At 39.5% G+C, this 19,700-nt stretch overlaps 2 protein-coding genes across 2 annotated transcripts; both read right to left on the reverse strand.

Moving 5' to 3' along the window:
* Window positions 1-4,041: 4,041 nt before the first annotated feature.
* Window positions 4,042-11,470, reverse strand: nop16 (NOP16 nucleolar protein homolog (yeast)). Its single transcript, XM_083986632.1, has 5 exons — window positions 11,288-11,470; window positions 10,493-10,601; window positions 9,327-9,393; window positions 7,675-7,781; window positions 4,042-4,946 (listed from the first exon to the last, which is right to left on the reverse strand). The coding sequence occupies exons 1-5, from the start codon at window positions 11,392-11,394 to the stop codon at window positions 4,803-4,805; spliced, it is 534 nt and encodes a 177-aa protein (XP_083842758.1). The 5' UTR covers window positions 11,395-11,470; the 3' UTR covers window positions 4,042-4,802.
* A 1,009-nt stretch (window positions 11,471-12,479) lies between these two features.
* Window positions 12,480-17,462, reverse strand: LOC310997022 (solute carrier family 35 member F2-like). The gene is made up of 9 exons (XM_083986591.1): window positions 17,334-17,462; window positions 16,557-16,662; window positions 15,534-15,706; window positions 15,078-15,205; window positions 14,416-14,575; window positions 14,158-14,314; window positions 13,409-13,461; window positions 13,144-13,298; window positions 12,480-12,752 (listed from the first exon to the last, which is right to left on the reverse strand). The coding sequence occupies exons 2-9, from the start codon at window positions 16,643-16,645 to the stop codon at window positions 12,561-12,563; spliced, it is 1,107 nt and encodes a 368-aa protein (XP_083842717.1). The 5' UTR covers window positions 16,646-16,662; window positions 17,334-17,462; the 3' UTR covers window positions 12,480-12,560.
* Window positions 17,463-19,700: the final 2,238 nt, after the last annotated feature.

Consider the following 19,700-nt stretch of genomic DNA (forward strand, 5'->3'; position numbering starts at 1 on the left):
ACTGACACTGCACCAGCTCTAAGAATTCAGTGACTTGGTTTAATAGATATTCGCCAACCCTACACGGATGCTTTCTCTGGGATTGAGGGGAATTCAGTGAGGGGATCTAAAGGGACCTCCTGACATTTTAAAGAGCAGAGTTATTTTTCCTCTCACAACACTTGTCAGGTTTCTGCACTTGTGTAGCTTCCTCCACTACAGCTGGAGAACAATTTTAAGATTTTGTGTCAGAAACCAGAACCTCTTTGTGTTTAGTTTCAACAACAAAAGGCACATTACAATCAAATAAATACATTACCAAAACATATTACAGCGCCAACAAAAATAAAGGAAACACTGAGCACTCAGACACAATTATTTCCATCTATGAAGTGTAAAATTATTTTCGCTATGTAAACGGTAAAACTTGATGACAGTAATGAACGCAAACTCTGTGAAGGGGTAATTTTATGTCAATCATTTGGTATTTTGTATAAGACAGCATTTCATTCATTACTGACTTGTCAGGCTAAAACAAACAGGCTCTTTTTTTAGCCCCTTAGCATTGTGTTTTACTGCCTCCTCATTGATGGACGCAAAAAAAAAGTTGTAATCCATTGCTTTGTGTACATTCACTGGGTAGTGGACCCTAAAGAACAAGGTTGTTATTCAGTGTTTCTTTATGTCAACAAATCCCTGGAAATGACCTAAAACAACAAAGGGTCTGATAACTGTGTCAGACTTTTCCACCATGAAGATACATCTTTAAAAAACAGCACTCAACTACACAGTTCAATATTTGCTGCACACAAGTTTTTAGTAGTATATTTTTGGGACTATTTTTGGCAATGGATTAATACACATTTAATGCTCTAGTGTTGAAATAAATGTGTGTGTTCATAATAATGGAACGAAATGTCACCCAGTGTGACTCACTGATGTGCTTTTAATCTTTTTTTTAGACGACAATGGAGCTACACAGATAGTACTTGTTCGTAAGATCAATTAATTGTTGGTTATGGTCCCTTTTTGTTTGACATGTTGACAATAAGAAAAATATAGATCATCACTGGCTTTATCCTTTAATGGTTTCACTCATTATTGAATCAGGAGAAAATGATTTAGCAGGAGGCAGGATCCATCAAATTTGTCACCCCATTTCTTTGTGTATGGATTAAAATGTAATTTGGATTTGTTTGAATCCCACACACACACACCTGTCATGTTTGCTTCACAACTGTGCAGAATGTACCAGTTCCCCCGAAAAACACGCATCCTTGAACATCTCGGTGCCAATGTGTCCATCAACTTTAAAGCCACTTGTGCTGATAAACTGGAACTGGAACTGGCTCGACTCTTGATTATTTGAATGCTGTCTGTGTGCAGCGATGTTTGCTTATGACGCACAATCTTGTAATGAATGTGAAGTTTTATTCCTTTTGATGTCGTGTGGCTCTGCAGAAATGTTGTTCTCACAGCGGGCGAGATTTCTAGTTAACTGCTCTGTGTTTACTGTTTTTTTGTTTTTTTGTTTATCTCCTTTGTTTTTCTTGTGTTGTGTAAAGGGAACTGTTAAGATATGAATTCATGCATGTCTTCATGTTTTTGTTGTTCTCTCTTTTAAAACCTGAGCTGCAATTTTGGATTCAAGTCTTGAGTGTTTTTCTTTCCTTACAATGACAGAAAACCAGACCGAGAGATGTTGCATGAGACCTGAGTAAAATTAGAAAAAGCAGACCTGCCAATAAACATAGTTGTGTACTCAATCTGTGTAAACAAAATTATCTAGGCGGATCTATAGAAAAAGCTTCCTTGCTCAGCGTTGTGCAACAAGTTGAGTTTTTCCCCCTGCTTCTGCTTACTGAGTAGGTCAATGCAAACACAAAGATAAAATCTATAGGCTGCTGTTGCTGCCTGACCTTTGTACTAAGTACCAGAACTGGTCTAACAGGAAGTTTTCACAGGACAGCAGAAAAACACATAACTCATGTAGTGAAACCTTAAAGGTCCCACTTGTATGAAGGTAGATCCATGTCCATGTGTAGTGCGATTAGGTCTAGGTTCTATATTAATACTGTAAAAGTATCAAAACTTCAGTTCACAGAGAAATACACAGCCTGTATTCAGAAATTGGAGCCTTAAAATCAGCCATCCGGACTTCTGTGACTTTGTGATGTCACAACAAAGCAGTCAACAAGCCCCGCCCACCTAATTCTTAGACTCCTCAGTAAACTGAGGTTGTAAGGTGCCCTGAAGCACTTGAGGTTTATGCACCTTTTTTTAATTAATCACATTTTTTGTGTGGTTTTACCAACAGAAAAGAAATCACATGTTTTCCTATTTCCCGCAAACGTCAATACGTGACGCCTACGTACTATGGCAAATAATCAACATAAGTGGTGTTGTATGTGATTCTTGCACATTCATCTCCAAACTGTTCAAACTGGGTCAGAGAAGTTCAATAATAACTCAGTAAATCGACAAACTTTGAAGTGGCTACTGGGACAGAAACATTTCTAGTTTCCCTGCTTTTTAGATTCATATTTTCAAGCTATTTCAGCTGTTTATCAGATGCACTCTGGGGGTTTCTTTCTCTACAAATCACAGCATCACAGCCTCAGTTTCAAACCTCACATCTACTGATTTCCATTTGTGATCTAACACTGCAGCAGCTCTCTGTTCATGAACTTCCCTATTTTGGTCTCGCTGTGGTTCTGGTGTAGCCTAGGTTTCAACAAATGTCATTATTTAACATCATCCAAAATAAAAATGTCCCGTCAAGCTGAATTAAAACTTCCTTGAAGAAAACGTGTCACTGTGACTTCGACAGCTGGTGCTGCAGGCGCCATGGTTTACTAAAGTCTTTGAAGTTTGAAGGTTGTTGTCCACAATTTTTTTAATTTTTTAAACGTGTTCACCGCTTCGTTTCCATACTGATGTTCTGCTACCATGGCAACAAACTCAGCAGGTTCAGGAGGAAAAGCCTGCAGCTATTAGCTAATTAGCTGTAGAGACAAACCCTATTTTTGTACCAGGCTGTAAACATGTTTATTTCTGCTGTAAAGTTGGACATTTTAACATGGGAGTCTATTGTGACTGACTCACAGCTTAAGTGGACCATTAGAGAAATGCAGCTCCAGTTAGCTTCATATTTCAGTCCCTATAAGGTTGATGCTTGGTTTGCATATTTTTTTTCAAAGTCCAAGATTGTAATTTCCTTTGTGTCAATAACACACTAAAGACACTGGAGAGGTGAAACATCTTTAAGAACCTGCAACTGCCTTTATGCAGCTCTTAGAAATACTATGCATTGGTCCTTTAATGCCATTTGTTGACAGTGAGAAAATATACCTCCTGACAGATCCTTTAAACTGTCATGTCCCCTCCGGAGGCAGAGACGATGCGTCTCAACAGGCTCTCTTCACAGATCCTCATGATGGCATCTCTTGTTGACACCATCCTGCTGATTATTTGTCATTTTCTAAAAGTAGAACACTCAGCTGTCGACTTGTCAGGACATGTTCACGGTCAATCTTCTCCCTCTCACGCTGTCGTCCTCTTTATCTTAATTTCTATCTGTGCTGATCATGTCCTTCACCCTTCATTCACTGCTCCTTCACACTGAGGCCGTTTGTTTTTCAGGAGTCAGGGATGGTGAAATCTGCTCACATAAACATTTCTGCACAAGATTGTGAGATGACTTTAAGACATGTGACTCCAACACCACGTGGATCAATCTATTTCACTGGAGGCAACAAATGCTATATTCCATACAGAAATCAATGTGTAAATGTATATAAACAGTATCCTGCAAAGGAGTATTAGGGTCACATTAAGGGGTAAATAGAGAAATTATAAAAATAAAATCATAATTTTACAAGAAAAGGTCATTGGGAAGGGAATAAAAAGGGTAATAATATTATTTAAAGAAAAGTCATTATGTGAACCGAGTCCTATTTTCAAAATTACACATAGATGATGTGATTTTACTCTTGAAATTGTGAGTGTGGTGGCAACACTCAATTTCAATACCTGTTTAAATCATTTATTTGCTTTGTTACTTAATGTCTTGTGGAAGATTATATATTTATAGATTATAGACTGAACTATTCTTCTTTCTGCTCCTTTTCATTCAAGATTTGAACATTTGTGTTAGCCTTTGTTTTGTTTGATCAATGAAGGAAATGAACATATATGAATAAAAAATAAAAATTTAGATCAAGGTAAGAAAACTTTAGACAAGAAAAATCTGTATGAAAATGTATGGTATCTAAATGTACATAGAGTGGGTTTAAACAAACTGCTTAAAAGTTAACATACAATATTTCCATTCAGTAATAACATGTTTAATATGGCAGTAAATATTGTTTCTTGTTCTCAGCTGTTCAGAATCCATTGATAATAACTGGGTCAACTGGTTAACAGTATTTTCTATGCATATTAACATATCTGGAAACATGTTTTCATTTCAAACATGATGCTGCAGCGATACTCCCCCTCAGACATCAAAACATCTGAAGCATTACATGATGATACAGTTAAAGAAGAAAAAAAAAAACATCCGTCATGACACAGAAAATAGCTGGGAGCAAAATCGGGACAATTTTCCTGTGAAGAGGCAGAGACACTATAAAAGATACCAGATCTTGACAGGAAGTAGAGACGTGTCCATCCCGTCGCTGCAGGTTTTATTATACCTCTGTCCTCCTGTGAGTCCAGTCACAATCTGAACATCCTGTCTTCATCCAACAGTCTCTATGAGATCCATCTCATCCTGATGCAAAGAACGATATCAAGTCCAGAACAGCAGGTATTCGACCCCTCTACTGGTCCATCGGCTGTGGTCGAGCTAACGAGCTGACGAAGGCGTCGTAGTGCTGCGGGTGGACGCGCTTGTACTCGTTGATCTTCCTCTTGATCTGTTTTGGTGTGTCCTGGTAGTAGTTCTTCTCGTCTCTGGCCATCGCCTGAAAGGACAGGAGGGTCGGTTTGAACATAGATGACACAAAACTAAATGTGGAAAGTAAATCTCCAAACTTTCAACCAAGTTTGAAAGCCAGGTTGTAACTCACAGTACATACCAGAAACCACAGGAAAGACAAAAAAAAAGGCCCTTTAGGATATTTTTGTTTAGGTTAAAAAACAAAGTCTGTCCTGAGGGTGGCACCAGGGCAAAGGTCAGGATGTTGCTTGTGGTGCACTCTGAGTTCCCAGCCAGCTGCGTCCTCAGAAACGCACTGTGACGCAATCTGACTTCAGTAGCCCTGAGACTGCAATCCAAGATGGCTGCTCCGTGCATCAACAGTGAATAAAAGCTGAACACTGCACTGTTTAACGTCCACTTAGTCTTGTTTTTGTGTCATTAGATTAGCTGTACTGACAGTATGTACCTGGAGCCATGTTGACAGGTTACTTTCACCCGCAAACTATCACATAGTGCTCAGATGTGACGTCACTCACAGCTTTGAATTCAGATTCCACTTGTACGTACATGGAGTGCACCACAAGACAGTTTTGCAGGAATGAGACAGAAAACTAGGAAACTTGCCGTTCCCTCGTCCTGAAGTCTGTGGGTATTTTGAATGGGTTAGGGATATGCAGTCTGTATGTAAACAATGGTTTTACATCTTCCAACGGTTCTATAGATCTGCATGTATAAAAGCAACACTAGGTGATGACATTTATCATCCAATGACGACGAATGACACATGATATGGACAGCATGTCAGCATGTCAGCATGTCAGCATGCCGTTTCCTGTCGCCATGGAAACTTACATTAATAGACAGCACACCGCACACGTCAATACCAATATGGTGGCATGTTATACCCTGTGACATCGAAAAGTCAGAAGATCAGAACAGTCACCGTCGGCATCTGGCCACAGTCTGAGATATGATGAGACAGAGCAACAGGTTGTCTGGCTGTCTTACAGAAATGTCGAAGGAAAAACCTTAAATAAAAAGTTATTTACACAACCATGAGTCCATTCTCTGCTCTACGCCTGATACTGACTCCACGGTGAGTCTGTTGTTCCCCCAACACTGAAAACTGTAGGTTTTAGAGGGCGGTTACATAATGAAATGTCATAGTCGTGCATGTGACTGATTCACACACATGCAAACACACACAGATTCTGACTTGGCAATGCTCCCAGTGATGGCTCCCACTTAAACCAGCTGCTGGAAATCCATTTGTATGAAGCATTCTCTCTGCCCCTCCAAAATAAAGTAATTAGAAAAATGCTAATGAGCAGCTCTGATTGAAAATCAAAGCTACAACGGAGGACGCTGCCCGTCATCATCACCCGAGATAAAAAATATGACACTGACAAATTAAGTTTCCTGAGTCCACAGCGACTTCAGGACGGGACGGACAGAACGTCTTGAACATTTGGCAGCGAGCCCTCATATCTGAGATGTCTGAGTGTCCTTGAACGCATCAACAGGGAAACCTGAATGTACAGACATCAACTCCAGCAGGTGAGTATATAACATTAAACCATCTTCTGATGTATGTAAAATGTAGCAGGTGATAATCAAGCTACAAACTAACTTCAGATTGTTAATAGTACAAATGGTGCCAATGATGCTAATGGTGCTGGTGCTGCCAACAATGTCGATGGTGCTAATGTTGATAATTGTGCTCTCCCACATGTGAATTATTTCACTTACCTGGTTTGAACAGATTTTCCAACATTTTGAATGACACTGCTTTGAATGGATTAACTGACTATAGCATCGATCACTCACTCAGTCGCCTGCTGATTTACAGGTATAATTTGACATTTTGGGAAACACATTTTTTGCAGGAAGTGACATGAGATGAGCGATGCCTCTGTTGTGTCTGTGTGATAATATGGAACTACCACTAACAGCAGGCTAGCTTAGCACAAAGACAATGGGCAAACAGCTATCCTTACCTCTGTCCCAAAGGTAACAAATCCACCTGCTGCATCTCCAAAACTCCACGATTACACATTTACATGTATACAGTACACATATTACATGTATATTGTGTTTGGTAAATGTGGTTAAAAAAAAAACATTTTTGGACCCTTAAGCTACTCTGCATCAACCAATTCAACATGAAAATTATTATCTTCGGTTAATAGTCTGTTTTGCTGTGTGTAGTAGCTATGTAATACAATTTGGAAGATAACCTACACAGCCACACCAAATTTCAATTAACGTAATTCCTGCTGGCAAGGCGGAATGCTAAAGAAAACCCATAAATATGCAGTGGTTTTGTCTATTTTTATTTTTCCATTTCTTTTCTGTATCTCTGCTCGTCTTAAGTTGAGAAATAACACTCAATTGAACACCACATATCAAAAATTAAAAGGATCCTTGTGTTTCTGCTAAATTATCACAATCGGCATCAGCCTCATAATCCACTGTTGGACAGTCTCTATTATTTATGTGGCCTTTGCTGAGTGAAATAACAAACCAGTTCTTTCTTGGCCAGTTTCATTTCATAAAAGTGAATTAATCCGACCATTGATCACCGGCTTTAATCATCCATCCCAGAAGAGCTTCCAGTCTCTGTAGCTCCAGTGTCACGATATAATGAAATGAATAGAAACTAATGGATTCTCTCTCAATGTAAATACTTGGCTACATAATACAAAACCACAAGCTGTGTTACCATAGCAACATCACCCAGGACACATCGAAGCTTGGGTTTGAGCTCTCACCTTGTAGTCCTCGCTGTGCTCTCGGATCATGTACTGGACGTACTCAATCAGGTCTGAGGACAGCGTCTTTTTGTCTTTCTCCGGTCGACTCGCCTCCTCCTCCAGGTCTGCTCACAACCACAAAAACAATGAACAAAAAGTCAGTGACAAAAGAGACAAAAAGATTAGCACATTTTGTTGTCTGGTAATGAAATGCTGGACTTTCTTCTCTTAGTCAAACTTTAAAAATTCAAACCTCATCTTTGTTTGTCTTCGCAATATGAAAATCATCTGATCTTTTACACTGAAGGGAGCTACGGTGGTTAATAACAAAAACCTGCTTCACTCTCGTTCGTATCGCTCTAATTAGGCTGCGATCAAGTCTAGTGTCCACGTGAATGAAGTGTGAAGCGGTTGTGGTGGAACAGCTGTAGTGAGGATGAGTCCGGCAGGAGCCGTGACATTAGATGAAAGCAGAGGAGCTGCACAGACTTCACCTTCACTTCATTTCTGTGAAGTCTCTCACAGAGCCGAGGCGACGACATGTGGAGCTTTACTTTTAATTAACTCTGAACAGGAAGAGTCCAGGACGAGGGCTACTGGTAAAGCAGTAATGGATGCATCTCACTCCTGCGAACCACAGAGGAGCCAACATTTATTAAAACCCACAAATTTTGACTGAATCCCACACAGACAGATCCTGCTGCCAGAAATACTAGAGCACCAAATGTGGATTAATCTGCATCTGAAAATAGTCCCAGACACATGCTCCACTTCCTCAGGCATGTTTGTACTGGGATTTCTAAATTCACTATGTTCTAAAAACTAAAAAACAAAGCCCAGGTCAACACAACCGTGACCTTTGACCACCAAAATCTAATCAGGTCATCCTGAAGTTGCATTTATGCCACATCTAAAGAAGCCGGTCAGGGCAGATTCCTACTCATTCAGTTTGATAAATAGATATGTTTCAGTATTAGGATTACAGCCCTAAAATTGTTTAATGTCCACTAATTGGCTACTTTATTAGGCACACCCGTTCATCTGCTTGTTAACACAAATGTCTAATGGCAGCAACCAATGCAGTCCGACATATAGACGTAGTCACGACAACCTGCTGAAGTTCAAACTGAGATGGGGAGGAAAGATTATTTATACTATGATTTGGTGTTATACAAATAACATAAAATTGAATTGGACCACTGCGCCGATATGTTGAGGTGTCAGAGTTGCTGTAAATGCATCATCTGGCAACTGGCAACACAAAGTATACTGACCAATCAAAGACATACAGTTGTTTACCACAGTTGTGTGACATATACTTGCTGTGGTAGCAGCCTGATTTTGAAGAATGAGACAGTCTGGGAAGATTTCACGCAAAAAAAAAATTCCAATTCTAATGACGTTGGGTGATGTCAACAAAGTTTTCTCGGATGGATTTTAAAAAACAGCTAAAATGGGTCACCAAAATACTTGGTGGGTGTTGTTGATATACTGACAGTGAGCCCAAGAAAAGTCTATGTGCGGGAACCACTGACATACATTCAAGTTTTCCATTTGATGAGCCTCCATGGGTGAGATCAGGACTCCCAAGTGCCCGATCTGAACCCCGCCAAGACCTCTAGTGTAAAATAATGAATAAAAGGGAAAATTGCTGAAAGGATAGGACTTACAGTTGAGAACGTAGGGCTTGGTGACGGTGGCAACAGGAGGTTTGGTCTCATTGTTTCCTCCGAGGAGCTGCACGTCAACAGATACAAGGAACAATGGACGTCAGTTCATCAGCCAGTGTGTTTCTGGGTTAATCGGTCAGGTTAGAGGATAACAAACATTTTCTATAACACAGATCGTCCATCTTTTTCCCTAATGGGATGTGACGGGTGTGAAATGCATGTGGGTGTTTTTTATAAGCATCAATGTCATGAGTGCAGAAGAGGCAGAAAGAAAAAAAAAAAAAAAAAGAATCATTCACAGCTCTGTCATTGTTCGTACATTAATGAAATGAAACCCTGTGTGAGCCCAGAGGATGAGATTAACTTTAATTAACCTCGGGGAGAAACTGTCACGGCAACAGAGAGCGCCGGTGAAGAACGACAGAAAAACTAATTAGCATTAGAAAAATAGAAAACATTACAACACATCAGCACTGGTGTTAATACCAATTAAATGTTGAATAATAAAGCCATGATTGTCTCATTTATTCAGTCAGGAGTCACCACCGGCTGCAAGCACATTCATTTATCTGAGCAATTATTTTTTGTGCCTGTTCTGTCCAGAAAGATCCTGTTTTACTGACAGTTTTAACCTCATTTGTTGTGAAAACCAGTCACTTGACATCTAACATGCATTTCATTATCAACACTCAGTCGCCCCCTTCTGGCAGAAACAAAAACTACAGGATATGAACCTGTTCTATTTTATTTACAGTTTAATAATGAAAGTTACATTCAACTGTTCCCCAGATCCCTAAAGTGGAGACCAGAAACTAAACCCAGCATCTGCAGAGACCCCGTGTATCCATCACAATCCATCATGTGATGAGATCTTGTTCACATTCATCAACAAAAATGAGACAGTGGAGCCATTTCACAGATTTTCACATGTGATGTGTGATTTTATTCCCACATTCAGCCACAAAGTCCAATCTGACCACAGATGGTCACTAAGAGGCTGCGAGACTAAAAGAATGTGAGACGTGATGTGTTGAATTTTCAGGGTTATAACCACAAATGATCGGTCTCAACGTGTTCATTTAGGAGATGCAGGTGAATCCTTCTCAGGTTAAACAAAAATAGAAAAAATGGCAGCTGGAAATCCAAAACCCAAAGCTGTGACTTACTTTCGGTTTCTTTATTGGCAGCGTCCGATTTGGATCAAATGCCAGACCCATCTCCTGCAGGTTCCTGGACATCGACTTCTTGTCATCCCAGGCATTTCGAATCTGTGAACTGAAGAATGACAAGTTGATCAATAATCATTTTACATTGTTTCATATCTTAACTTAACTCCTCGCAGAAATTCAAGAGGTTATGGGGCATAAATCCTGCATTATCCCCACAACAACAACAACTGAGTAATACTAAGTAATTTTGCGATAACATGACAACAGCAAGTCCCCTCTGTGTTAATGTGTTCTTGAATACATCCTCTGATGCTCCTGAACACATCATCAGTGATGTAAGAGGATGTATTCAAGATAGATATATCTTTATGTGTATATGCACATGTATGTCAGCATGTTCGTGTGTATCTGAGGTAAAGAGACCATTCTCGCTCTGTTCTGTGGTGTTATTATCTGTCGATGCGTGGCAATAGTAATTACCGTGTTAAAACACAACCATGCCCGTTTTATAGTCGTGGTCTACAACAGGTTTACAAATTAGCCGAGTTTTATTCGTTTGATCCTCAGTTATGAACCAGGTGTACAGCATGTTGGTAGACCAGTCTGAAGCTACAGTCGACTCTCCAGGACATACCAGCCATGTTTAAGCGACTCGACCTATAGGTTTAAACCCGCACTGACTCTAAAACTGCAGTTTAAGACAGAAACCTGCCTAGTGTTTCTCACTGTGCCAACATGCCCAGGGGTTAGCCAACACTGCTAACATGCTAACGTAACGAGTCTCTTGCTTACTCTTCTATCCTCGGGTTGTATTTCTTGATGAACTTCTTCTTCAGCTTCTTGCGGTTTTTGTTGTAGTCGAACTTCTTCCTCTTGTTCGACTGTTTGGCTTTCGGCATATTTGCTTTTTTCTGTTTTCTGAGCCCAGCAGACGTGTTAGTTTGCTCACAACGTGCACCAGCAGCAGCAACAGGAAGCACGTGTGTGTGTTGTTCCGGTCATGTGAGCGCTAACCACGCCCTTTTCCGCATCTTTAAAAAAAAATTCTGTCAAATTAATAAAGTAAACAAAAATCCTTTATACACTACATTTCTATACAATCTCTGGCCTCAATTAATTTCACATTTATTTTTGTTCTGCGAACACAATTCTATGGTGGCCCAGAGGGGTCAACAAGATACAAAATTCACAACTGAAATAACTTCAAATATTTGAATGATAAATGATCATGACAACAGGGTTGTATAACAAGAAGGGTAAATAGTTTTTGTGTTTAGCTAGCCTATGCTAAACCTACTTCAACTCCACTGGAAACTCTTCTGTTGCCTTGTAGGAATTGTTAGTTTGCATATGTTGTGAAATTGGTGAAGATGTTTTGTGTAGTGCAGTGCACAGGGTCACAGTGTTGTTTGTAAAATATGGTACGATTACACCGATGTAGTAAAAGCAGCACGTTGTCCTTGCAAAATGTAGAATAAACATGGAGACAGACTTGTGGTTATTGCTTAATGTAAAATAAACTGAACATGCACAATAAAGTAAATTAATAAGATGATAGTAGTAATAATTCAAGATGTAGACCCAAGAGAATAAATATAAATGAATTTAATAGTAAAAAAAAAAAAAAATAGAAACATGTCTGTTGCACGCTGAATGCTTTCTGTTTAGCAATAAAAGACAAGAAAGAGCCACACACAAGATTGTAACAGCACAGCTGACAATTTTTGTAAAAAAAAAAAAAAAAAGGTTGTATAAAAAAGGCAGAAACAACTGAGGAGTAACTGATGAACCGTTTGTGTTTTACACATTGAGGCATTCAGGCGTAGTAACAGCTGATATTTGATTTGTAAGTAAAGATGTAGTTGTACATAAATAAGGACAAGACAAAATGCCATTCACCTGCATTCTCTGTGACTAAAACAAAATATTGATAATAATGTAAAAGACAAAAAATGATTCGTCGACTGTCCTACTGTGTAACAGACCAAATAATCTCTGATCAGTGAGACAGAGTTAACTGCTTTTCCAACAAAACAGGCTTCCTCCGTCGCTCTGTGAGTTTCTGTCATAGTGCAGCGACAGCAATCACTGCCTCTGTTGTCTGAGTGTCTCTGTCCGGCGCCAGCAGTCGGTCTGACGAGCTCTCAGCTGGGTCGGCGGGCGGGTCCTCAGGTGGTGCCGTGTACGTCGGCACAATGTTGAACATGACGAAACCCACGGTGATGGCGACAAATGAGATGATGTACAGAGCTGAAAACTGGAGACAACACACAACACACCCATTACTGTAAGATTACTAAAGCAATAATTTGTATTATTTATTGAAAATACAGATTAATATAATTTATCATAATTAATAATTTGTTATATATCTATTAATGTATTTTTTTCAAGTATGACTGCAATAAAGTTGACTAAAAGTGATGAAACTACTGAAGATTACAATTATAAAGTAATTGCTACTATTACATTATATTTTTTATAGTTTTTTTTTTGCAAAAACTGGTGACATGTAAATGCTTTTTTCTTCAATTGGACATGCTGCACATCAATCAAGGAGATTTTAAGTTAAGATGAATAAGCAATCGACAGCAACATCACAGCATCAACAGCTGACACAATGACGCTTTGTAAGTAACAACACTCACTGTGTAGTGAAACAGGAAGAAGCCACAGAAGAGGCTGAAGAGGTCAGCAGTGAGCAGAGAGAGGTTGACCGCCGTTGCACTGGTCATCTTCACCACCACAGGCATGAAGCTGTACAGAGCGTACATACACAGAACGTAGACGGCGAACAGCATGGCTGCAGAGCACAGTGAACGAACGTTAGTGGGAGTTTTATTATCATATGTATACGATGCTTGAAAAGCAGGATCAGACACTAGACTACAACAAGACAAAAAGTTTGCTCACAAATATGAAGGTCCCACTTTACTGCAGCTACTGCGTGAGTTTCCAGGATAGCTCTGCAATGACACGCAACTTACAGTTATATAAAAAGGAAAAACACCTTTAAACGCACAATACTAGAATCCCTGACTCACAGTTGTCCACCTCCACCACTCAGAGTTGTAAAGAATAAAAAATATGAACAGTTTCTGTAAGATTTTGTCATGATTGCTGTGTGAAGTGTTGCATAACGGCTGAAATGTGTTTGTGAGGTCACCATGACCTTTGACCTTTAGCCATCAAAATCTAACAATAACATATTCCGAGCTGTAAACTGTTTTCTTGTCTGTATACAACATCTATTGCATGTCTGCCCGTGCTGGGTGAGGGATCCCTGAGCTCACCCTGAGGTTTTCCAAATTTTCCCTGTTAAAAGGGTTTTCTATGGAGTTTTTCCTCAGTCTGTGTAAAGCCCTTTGAGACAAACTGGACTACACAAATGAAATTGCTTTGCTTTGCCTAATCAGTTCAACCTTGACTCCGAGTGAATCTCTGCCAAGCCTGTAGGGATTTCCTTGAGAAAATCTGGAGAGCCCACGACGTTCACAAGGCCAAAGTCATGATTAATGAGGTCGCCACAACCTTGACCTTTGACCGCTGACATTGAGCCACCAACCTAATAATTTCTCTTGAGTCCTGGTGAATGTGTCAAATTTGAAGAACTTTGAAGAAGTTTGACAGCATCTTTATTTCTGAAGCAAACAGTAACTTACAGCTGCACGCCACTGATGACAGTCCCGAACAATCCCATCATGCCCAGGAACTCCACACGGCTCAGGTTCTTCACGGTGTACTCTTGGCACGTGTTGGATACAGCATAGAGGACGGCACTGAGCAGCACCAAACCATCTCCCAGCAGAACATCACTGGCTGTACAGACACAGACACAGGCCGCAGCACAATGATATTTTGATATGATGTTTATATTACATACTTTCTTTTGAATGATTAAAAAAAAAAGACGTCCTTACTGGAGCCCTGGTCTCTTCCAGCCAGGATGTCCGCCCCCACCATGGCTCCCACCCCCAACACACAGACAATGACGGCCACAAAGTGGATCAGCCTGTAGCGGGTCTTCAAGATGAACCAGGAGAGCAGCATGAGTACCGGGATCACAAAGCAGTCCAGCAGCTGAAACACAAGACGTCAGGGAGAGTGAACAAGCTGTGGAGTTCATGTTCATGTACGAGGCTCCAACAGCAGATTTTCACAGAACAAAATAATACTGGATATTTATCCACATAGTGAATAAGAATCTGATTCAGAATAAGAATTAATCCTCAAAGGGAAACTGTTACAGCGCGCCATTTCACATACAAATACGTAATAAAAATAATAATCTAACACCCATATTCAAAATATAAAAAATGTACCCTGTCAATAATAAACAATACTTGTGTATATACAGAGGGAGGATTTGAACAGTTTGGGGGCCACAGGCAGGAACGACATTCTGTGGGGAGTGAGTCTCTGGTTGAACGTACTTCTGTGGCAGACAACACTAATAATGCTAATAATACTAAAAGATATTTTTTTCAGCTCTGGGTCAGACAGCTGTTTAGATTTTGATTTAAATTTAAATCGTTCATTGATGTCACGATGTTGATCTCAACCACAGCGTGGTGTCTCTCACCTGGATACTGGTCAGGGTGGTGAACTGGTACGCCTTCACAACTGCATAGTTTGCCTCCACATCTGCCAGACCCATCACCAGATACTTCCACCACTTGGTTTTTAAAATCTGTATGATGTTTCTCTCACCTGGACAAACACATCAGGTCTGTTGAACAGTATTTTCCACATCATTTTAGTTGAGAAAAACCCAGATAACTTAATCTTCTGTCACCTTTAACAGGACTCATAGGAGACATGGTGGAGCTGGTGTTGCTGTGTGTTAATAAGTTGTGATTTGTGGATTTAAATGAATATTTAAATATATATTATAACAGTGACATATTTATGAGGATGGAATTATTTTATTGTTTCAATCTCAACTAAACTATATCTCAAGTGATATAATAATTACAATAAATATGGAATCTTAGTGAGACTATTGCGTGTTTTTTTCACATTAACTGTGTATCCTGACCTTTGCGTGTTGTAAGGGTGGTTGTATAGACGAGCAGCAGCAGGGCGTAGTTGAGGAAACTCTGCAGCATGGGTGTCTGCACGCCGGCACTAGCCAGGTACTCACAGCTCACAGCCGTCCCACAGATCAGCAGGGACAAGACCTGGCCCATGACCACAGTCTTCACCAGACGCCTGGAGAGTGAAGAGTGTGTGTGTGGGGGGGGGGGGTGTAATAAAAACAGAACCCGATACATCAGCTGGATACAGTTCCCTTCACACAGGTCTGATATTTGTCATGTCTGCTAAAAAAACATAGCTACTCTATGCATCACAGTCAGTGTTTTCAACTCTCTTTATCCTCCTGCCTGATGGACAAAGTCAGCATGGGTTAGCTTAGCTATAATCACTGATCAATGTCTAAGGTCTTTTGCAAATGTGGCTTTGGTCCACCGTATATTTAGTATTATTATAACTGCTGTTGTAGAATCTTGAGGCTGTTATCAGGTTGCTTGCTTGTTTTGTTTTTTCTTCTTTTGTCTCTTGCTTTCTTTTTATTTGTTATGTTTCGCTTGTTTAAAAAAAGAACTTTGTACCTCATCTGTGTTATAGCTGAATAATTTTGTCAAAAATATCAATAAAAATAAATTTAAAAGGATTAAAATTGAATGTCAAAGAGATGTTATTTCTGAATGTAAGTAATGTGAACATGTATAACTTCAAAAGACAGAGAACAACAGTGGTCAGATGAGACAGACAAAGTGTCTTGAAGCTCTGCCGTTTCCTCTCTTGTTTGTGCCGGAAAACTTTGTAGCTTTGGGGCTTCAAACAAAGTAAATCACAGCAATATGTATAATTGACTAATATATTATATGTATAATAATATGATAATAAAAATCTCTGCTGTGCAAAGCCATATGCATAGGTAGGCTACTCATAATAAGGCAGCTCGGCAGTCATTTATCATTACATACACACACATCACTGTTAACATCAAAACCTTGCTAACAATTCAGTTTAATTCAGCTGTTAGATCAGTGCTCACCATGTGAAGACTTCCCTCAGGTTGAGACTGTACAATCCACAGGACTCCCTCCATTTCCCACACAGTCTCTCCTCCACCTGCCCTTCCATTTCTATTGCACTTTCGCCTATGGAGAGAGAAAGAATAGAGAAAAAAAATCAGGAATGGTCTTTTACATTTAGTGTCTTCATCAGACTACCCAAGCATAACAGGTACCAAATCTCCACAGGAATGTCACATGCTCCATTAATCTCCTAATATAACTCCTGCCAAATTTATGGCGCACAAATTAAGTTTCCTCCAAATCCTCAAAAATCCAAGCATCTGATGTTTATTGTTTCCAGTCTATAATACACCTGTAAAGCGATTATTCAAACGGACTAACTCGGCTTACTGGTAAAAATCGGCATTAGCTGCAGGGCTACTGTATTTTTTTTCTCGTTTAAAAATAATTTAAAATCTCATGGCCAGTATTGTTTACATTGCAGGCGTTTCCCGGTGAACAGGTTGGGACATTTTGGAAATGTTGAACTATTATAAAGAAATCTAACTATACCAAATATATCCCGAATATAAACACAGCCCTCCATAAATCTTAACATGAACTCGGTTCTGTTTAAACGCCAGTAAATCTCCGGTAATAACAGGAGTAGTTTTAAACTCGCTCTCTTTCTAATGCAGTTTGGCGTCCGTGCAAGTGACAGCGTCAATCAATGGGTTTCTAAACACTAGCAAACAAGACCATAACATGCGTAAAGGATCAGTATGAACACGTAAAAACAATCTGTGTGTACGTACGTTTTCTTCCTCAGTCATGACAGATGTGGAGGAATTCTCCAGATGTGATTAAGTAGCATGTTTGTCAAAATATCACCGAACTGTCATCCACGAGGTTACTACTTCCCATCTCGAGCGAATCAACCTAGCCTCGTGGCATTTAGCCCCGCCTCCCGGCGCTCTCATTGGTTGAAGAAGATACATCCGCGCTCGAACTTGGTCTGATGCTGATGCGAGTAAAACAAGAGGAAAAACCATATAGGAGTTCATTTTGTCCCAACCAGCTACAACGTAAAAATACAACTTTTATGATAAAACATCAGAAAAATATTCCAATTACAATAAAGAATAACTAGTTGGGTTCGATTAATCTAATGGTTGGCTGCTAAAAGTTTTATGAATTACAATTGCATTTTTTCTTTTCTTTTTACCTTTAGTCTACATTGTAATAGGCCTACTGGTATTTATAAAGTGAAAGCACTTAACCTGCTCGGTCCTTTTTTTCATCATTGGTTGTAAGTAGGGCTCAAATACGTATTAATAACAATAGGCTATGTTTACTTTTTTGATGATTCTTTTTATTTCAAATGGGACAGTAGCAGACAGCAGTCTACGTCTAATGAATGTGCACAATAAAATAACAATTTTGATTAAAATATAGCCGAACAAGTTTGTGCAAGTAACTTCATAGTTAGGCCTACTAAAATGGTGATAGTAACATTAATGAAACAGTAGGCAACAATATGATAATATGACATGTACAAATGAAGAATACTAAATAGGTGACCCTCACATAAGTTAATAAAATATGTTTTTGATTTGGCTTGAAACTTTTACTGAATCATCAAGTAGCCTTTCATCACGTTTCCATTTTCACATCAACCCTCCCAATTCTTTTTTGTTTGTTCAAACACTCTAGAAACCTTGGTGTTATTTTTGACCAGTCCATGATCTTTGATGAACATAAAAATTATAACCCGGTCTTGCTTTTTCCACCTTAGAAATATTTCAAAACTCAGGTCAATTGTGTCATACTCAGAACTGGAAATGATCATTCACGCTTTCATCTCCTCACGCTTAGATTATTGTAACTCTCTCTTCACCTGCCTCAATAAAGCCTTACTAGACCGCCTTCAATTAATTCAAAACGCTGCCGCCCGACTTCTGTCCAGATCCCACAGATTTTCTCATATCACTCCCGTCTTAGCAACCCTGCACTGGCTCCCGGTAAATTTCAGAATCCAATACAAAATCCTCACCCTTGCATACAGAGCCCTCAACAGTCAAGCCCCCCCATACTTAGCTGATCTCCTCTCTGTTTACCACCCTGTGAGGTCACTGCGGTCTGCTGGCAGCCTGCTACTCCAGGTTCCACACAGCAGACTCAAAACCAGAGGTGATAGAGCTTTTCAGTCCATTGCTCCAAAATGGTGGAACTCTCTCCCTTTTGAGTTAAGAGCCGCTTCTTCTGCCGACACTTTTAAAAAACAGTTAAAGACGTATTTGTTCAGGCAGGCATTTCAATAAGCCTGGGGGTATTGTATTGGGATATTGTATTGTGATGCTGTACGTCTCTTCAATTATGCTGCTGCTTTGTTGTTGTTTATTTTGTATAATAGTGGTATGATGTTTGTATTTTTTTACAAAGAAGACTTTGTGAGTCTTCTCTGTGAGAAGTGCTAAATAACATTTACTTACTTAAACTTACTTACTTACTTACTATCTGTGTGAAGGCTAAAATATCTCTTGTTTGTGTGGGAAAGGATTTGAGAAAGAATTATAACATTTTAATGAGACAATACTTATCCTTGAAGCTGTATAAATATTGTTCTCTGATATCCAGTTCATGGGACACAGATAGCGATTGCCTTTTCACCCTGACAAGACAGTAAGGGAAGTGGACTAAAGGTCATTCAAAGATAGACTGAGGTACAGAGTTGGAATAATTATAGACCTTTTACAGTCTATGTTATAGACATACTAAATGGGACAATGGACCAGTGACTTGGTATCAGTAGTAGTTCACACTTATTTGTATTTCAAAGGGTTTTTGTTGCATGGCAAACAGTAAGGGTGCCACAGCAATCATCCCAGCAACCCCATAGCAACATCTTAGTCAGAGACAGGTAGTGCCTGCGCAACCCCACTGACAAAATGCCCAGTTACCATCCTGCAACAGAACCATTTTAGCAACACCTGTTAGATGTGTTGCTAAGATGACTTAATAGATGACATGATGACTCAGCCTTATCAACTAACTAGAACTCGACAGCAACCACCTGGATCCACTGACAGGGCAATGGACCCAAACACTATAACAACCACAGGTCTTCATTCTTTTCAATTACTAGTTTTCATCAAATCTAGCACTGAAAATATAATTAAAAA

Source organism: Trachurus trachurus, assembly GCF_905171665.1.
Source record: "Trachurus trachurus genome assembly, chromosome: 14".
NCBI classification, from domain to species: domain Eukaryota; kingdom Metazoa; phylum Chordata; class Actinopteri; order Carangiformes; family Carangidae; genus Trachurus; species Trachurus trachurus.

Bases quoted from the DNA above. Each gene is read 5' to 3' on its own strand.
- nop16 (XM_083986632.1), bottom strand. From the start codon at position 11,394: ATGCCGAAAGCCAAACAGTCGAACAAGAGGAAGAAGTTCGACTACAAC. The intron at 7,782-9,326 runs GTAAGTCCTATC...GGTTGTGAGCAG, and splicing joins CAAGCCCTACGTTCTCAACT to ACCTGGAGGAGGAGGCGAGT. The intron at 4,947-7,674 runs GTGAGAGCTCAA...CTGTCCTTTCAG, and splicing joins AGCACAGCGAGGACTACAAG to GCGATGGCCAGAGACGAGAA.
- LOC310997022 (XM_083986591.1), bottom strand. From the start codon at position 16,645: ATGGAAGGGCAGGTGGAGGAGAGACTGTGTGGGAAATGGAGGGAGTCC. The intron at 15,707-16,556 runs GTGAGCACTGAT...TTCACTCTCCAG, and splicing joins CTGAGGGAAGTCTTCACATG to GCGTCTGGTGAAGACTGTGG. The intron at 12,753-13,143 runs GTGAGTGTTGTT...TGTTGTCTCCAG, and splicing joins TCTTCCTGTTTCACTACACA to TTTTCAGCTCTGTACATCAT.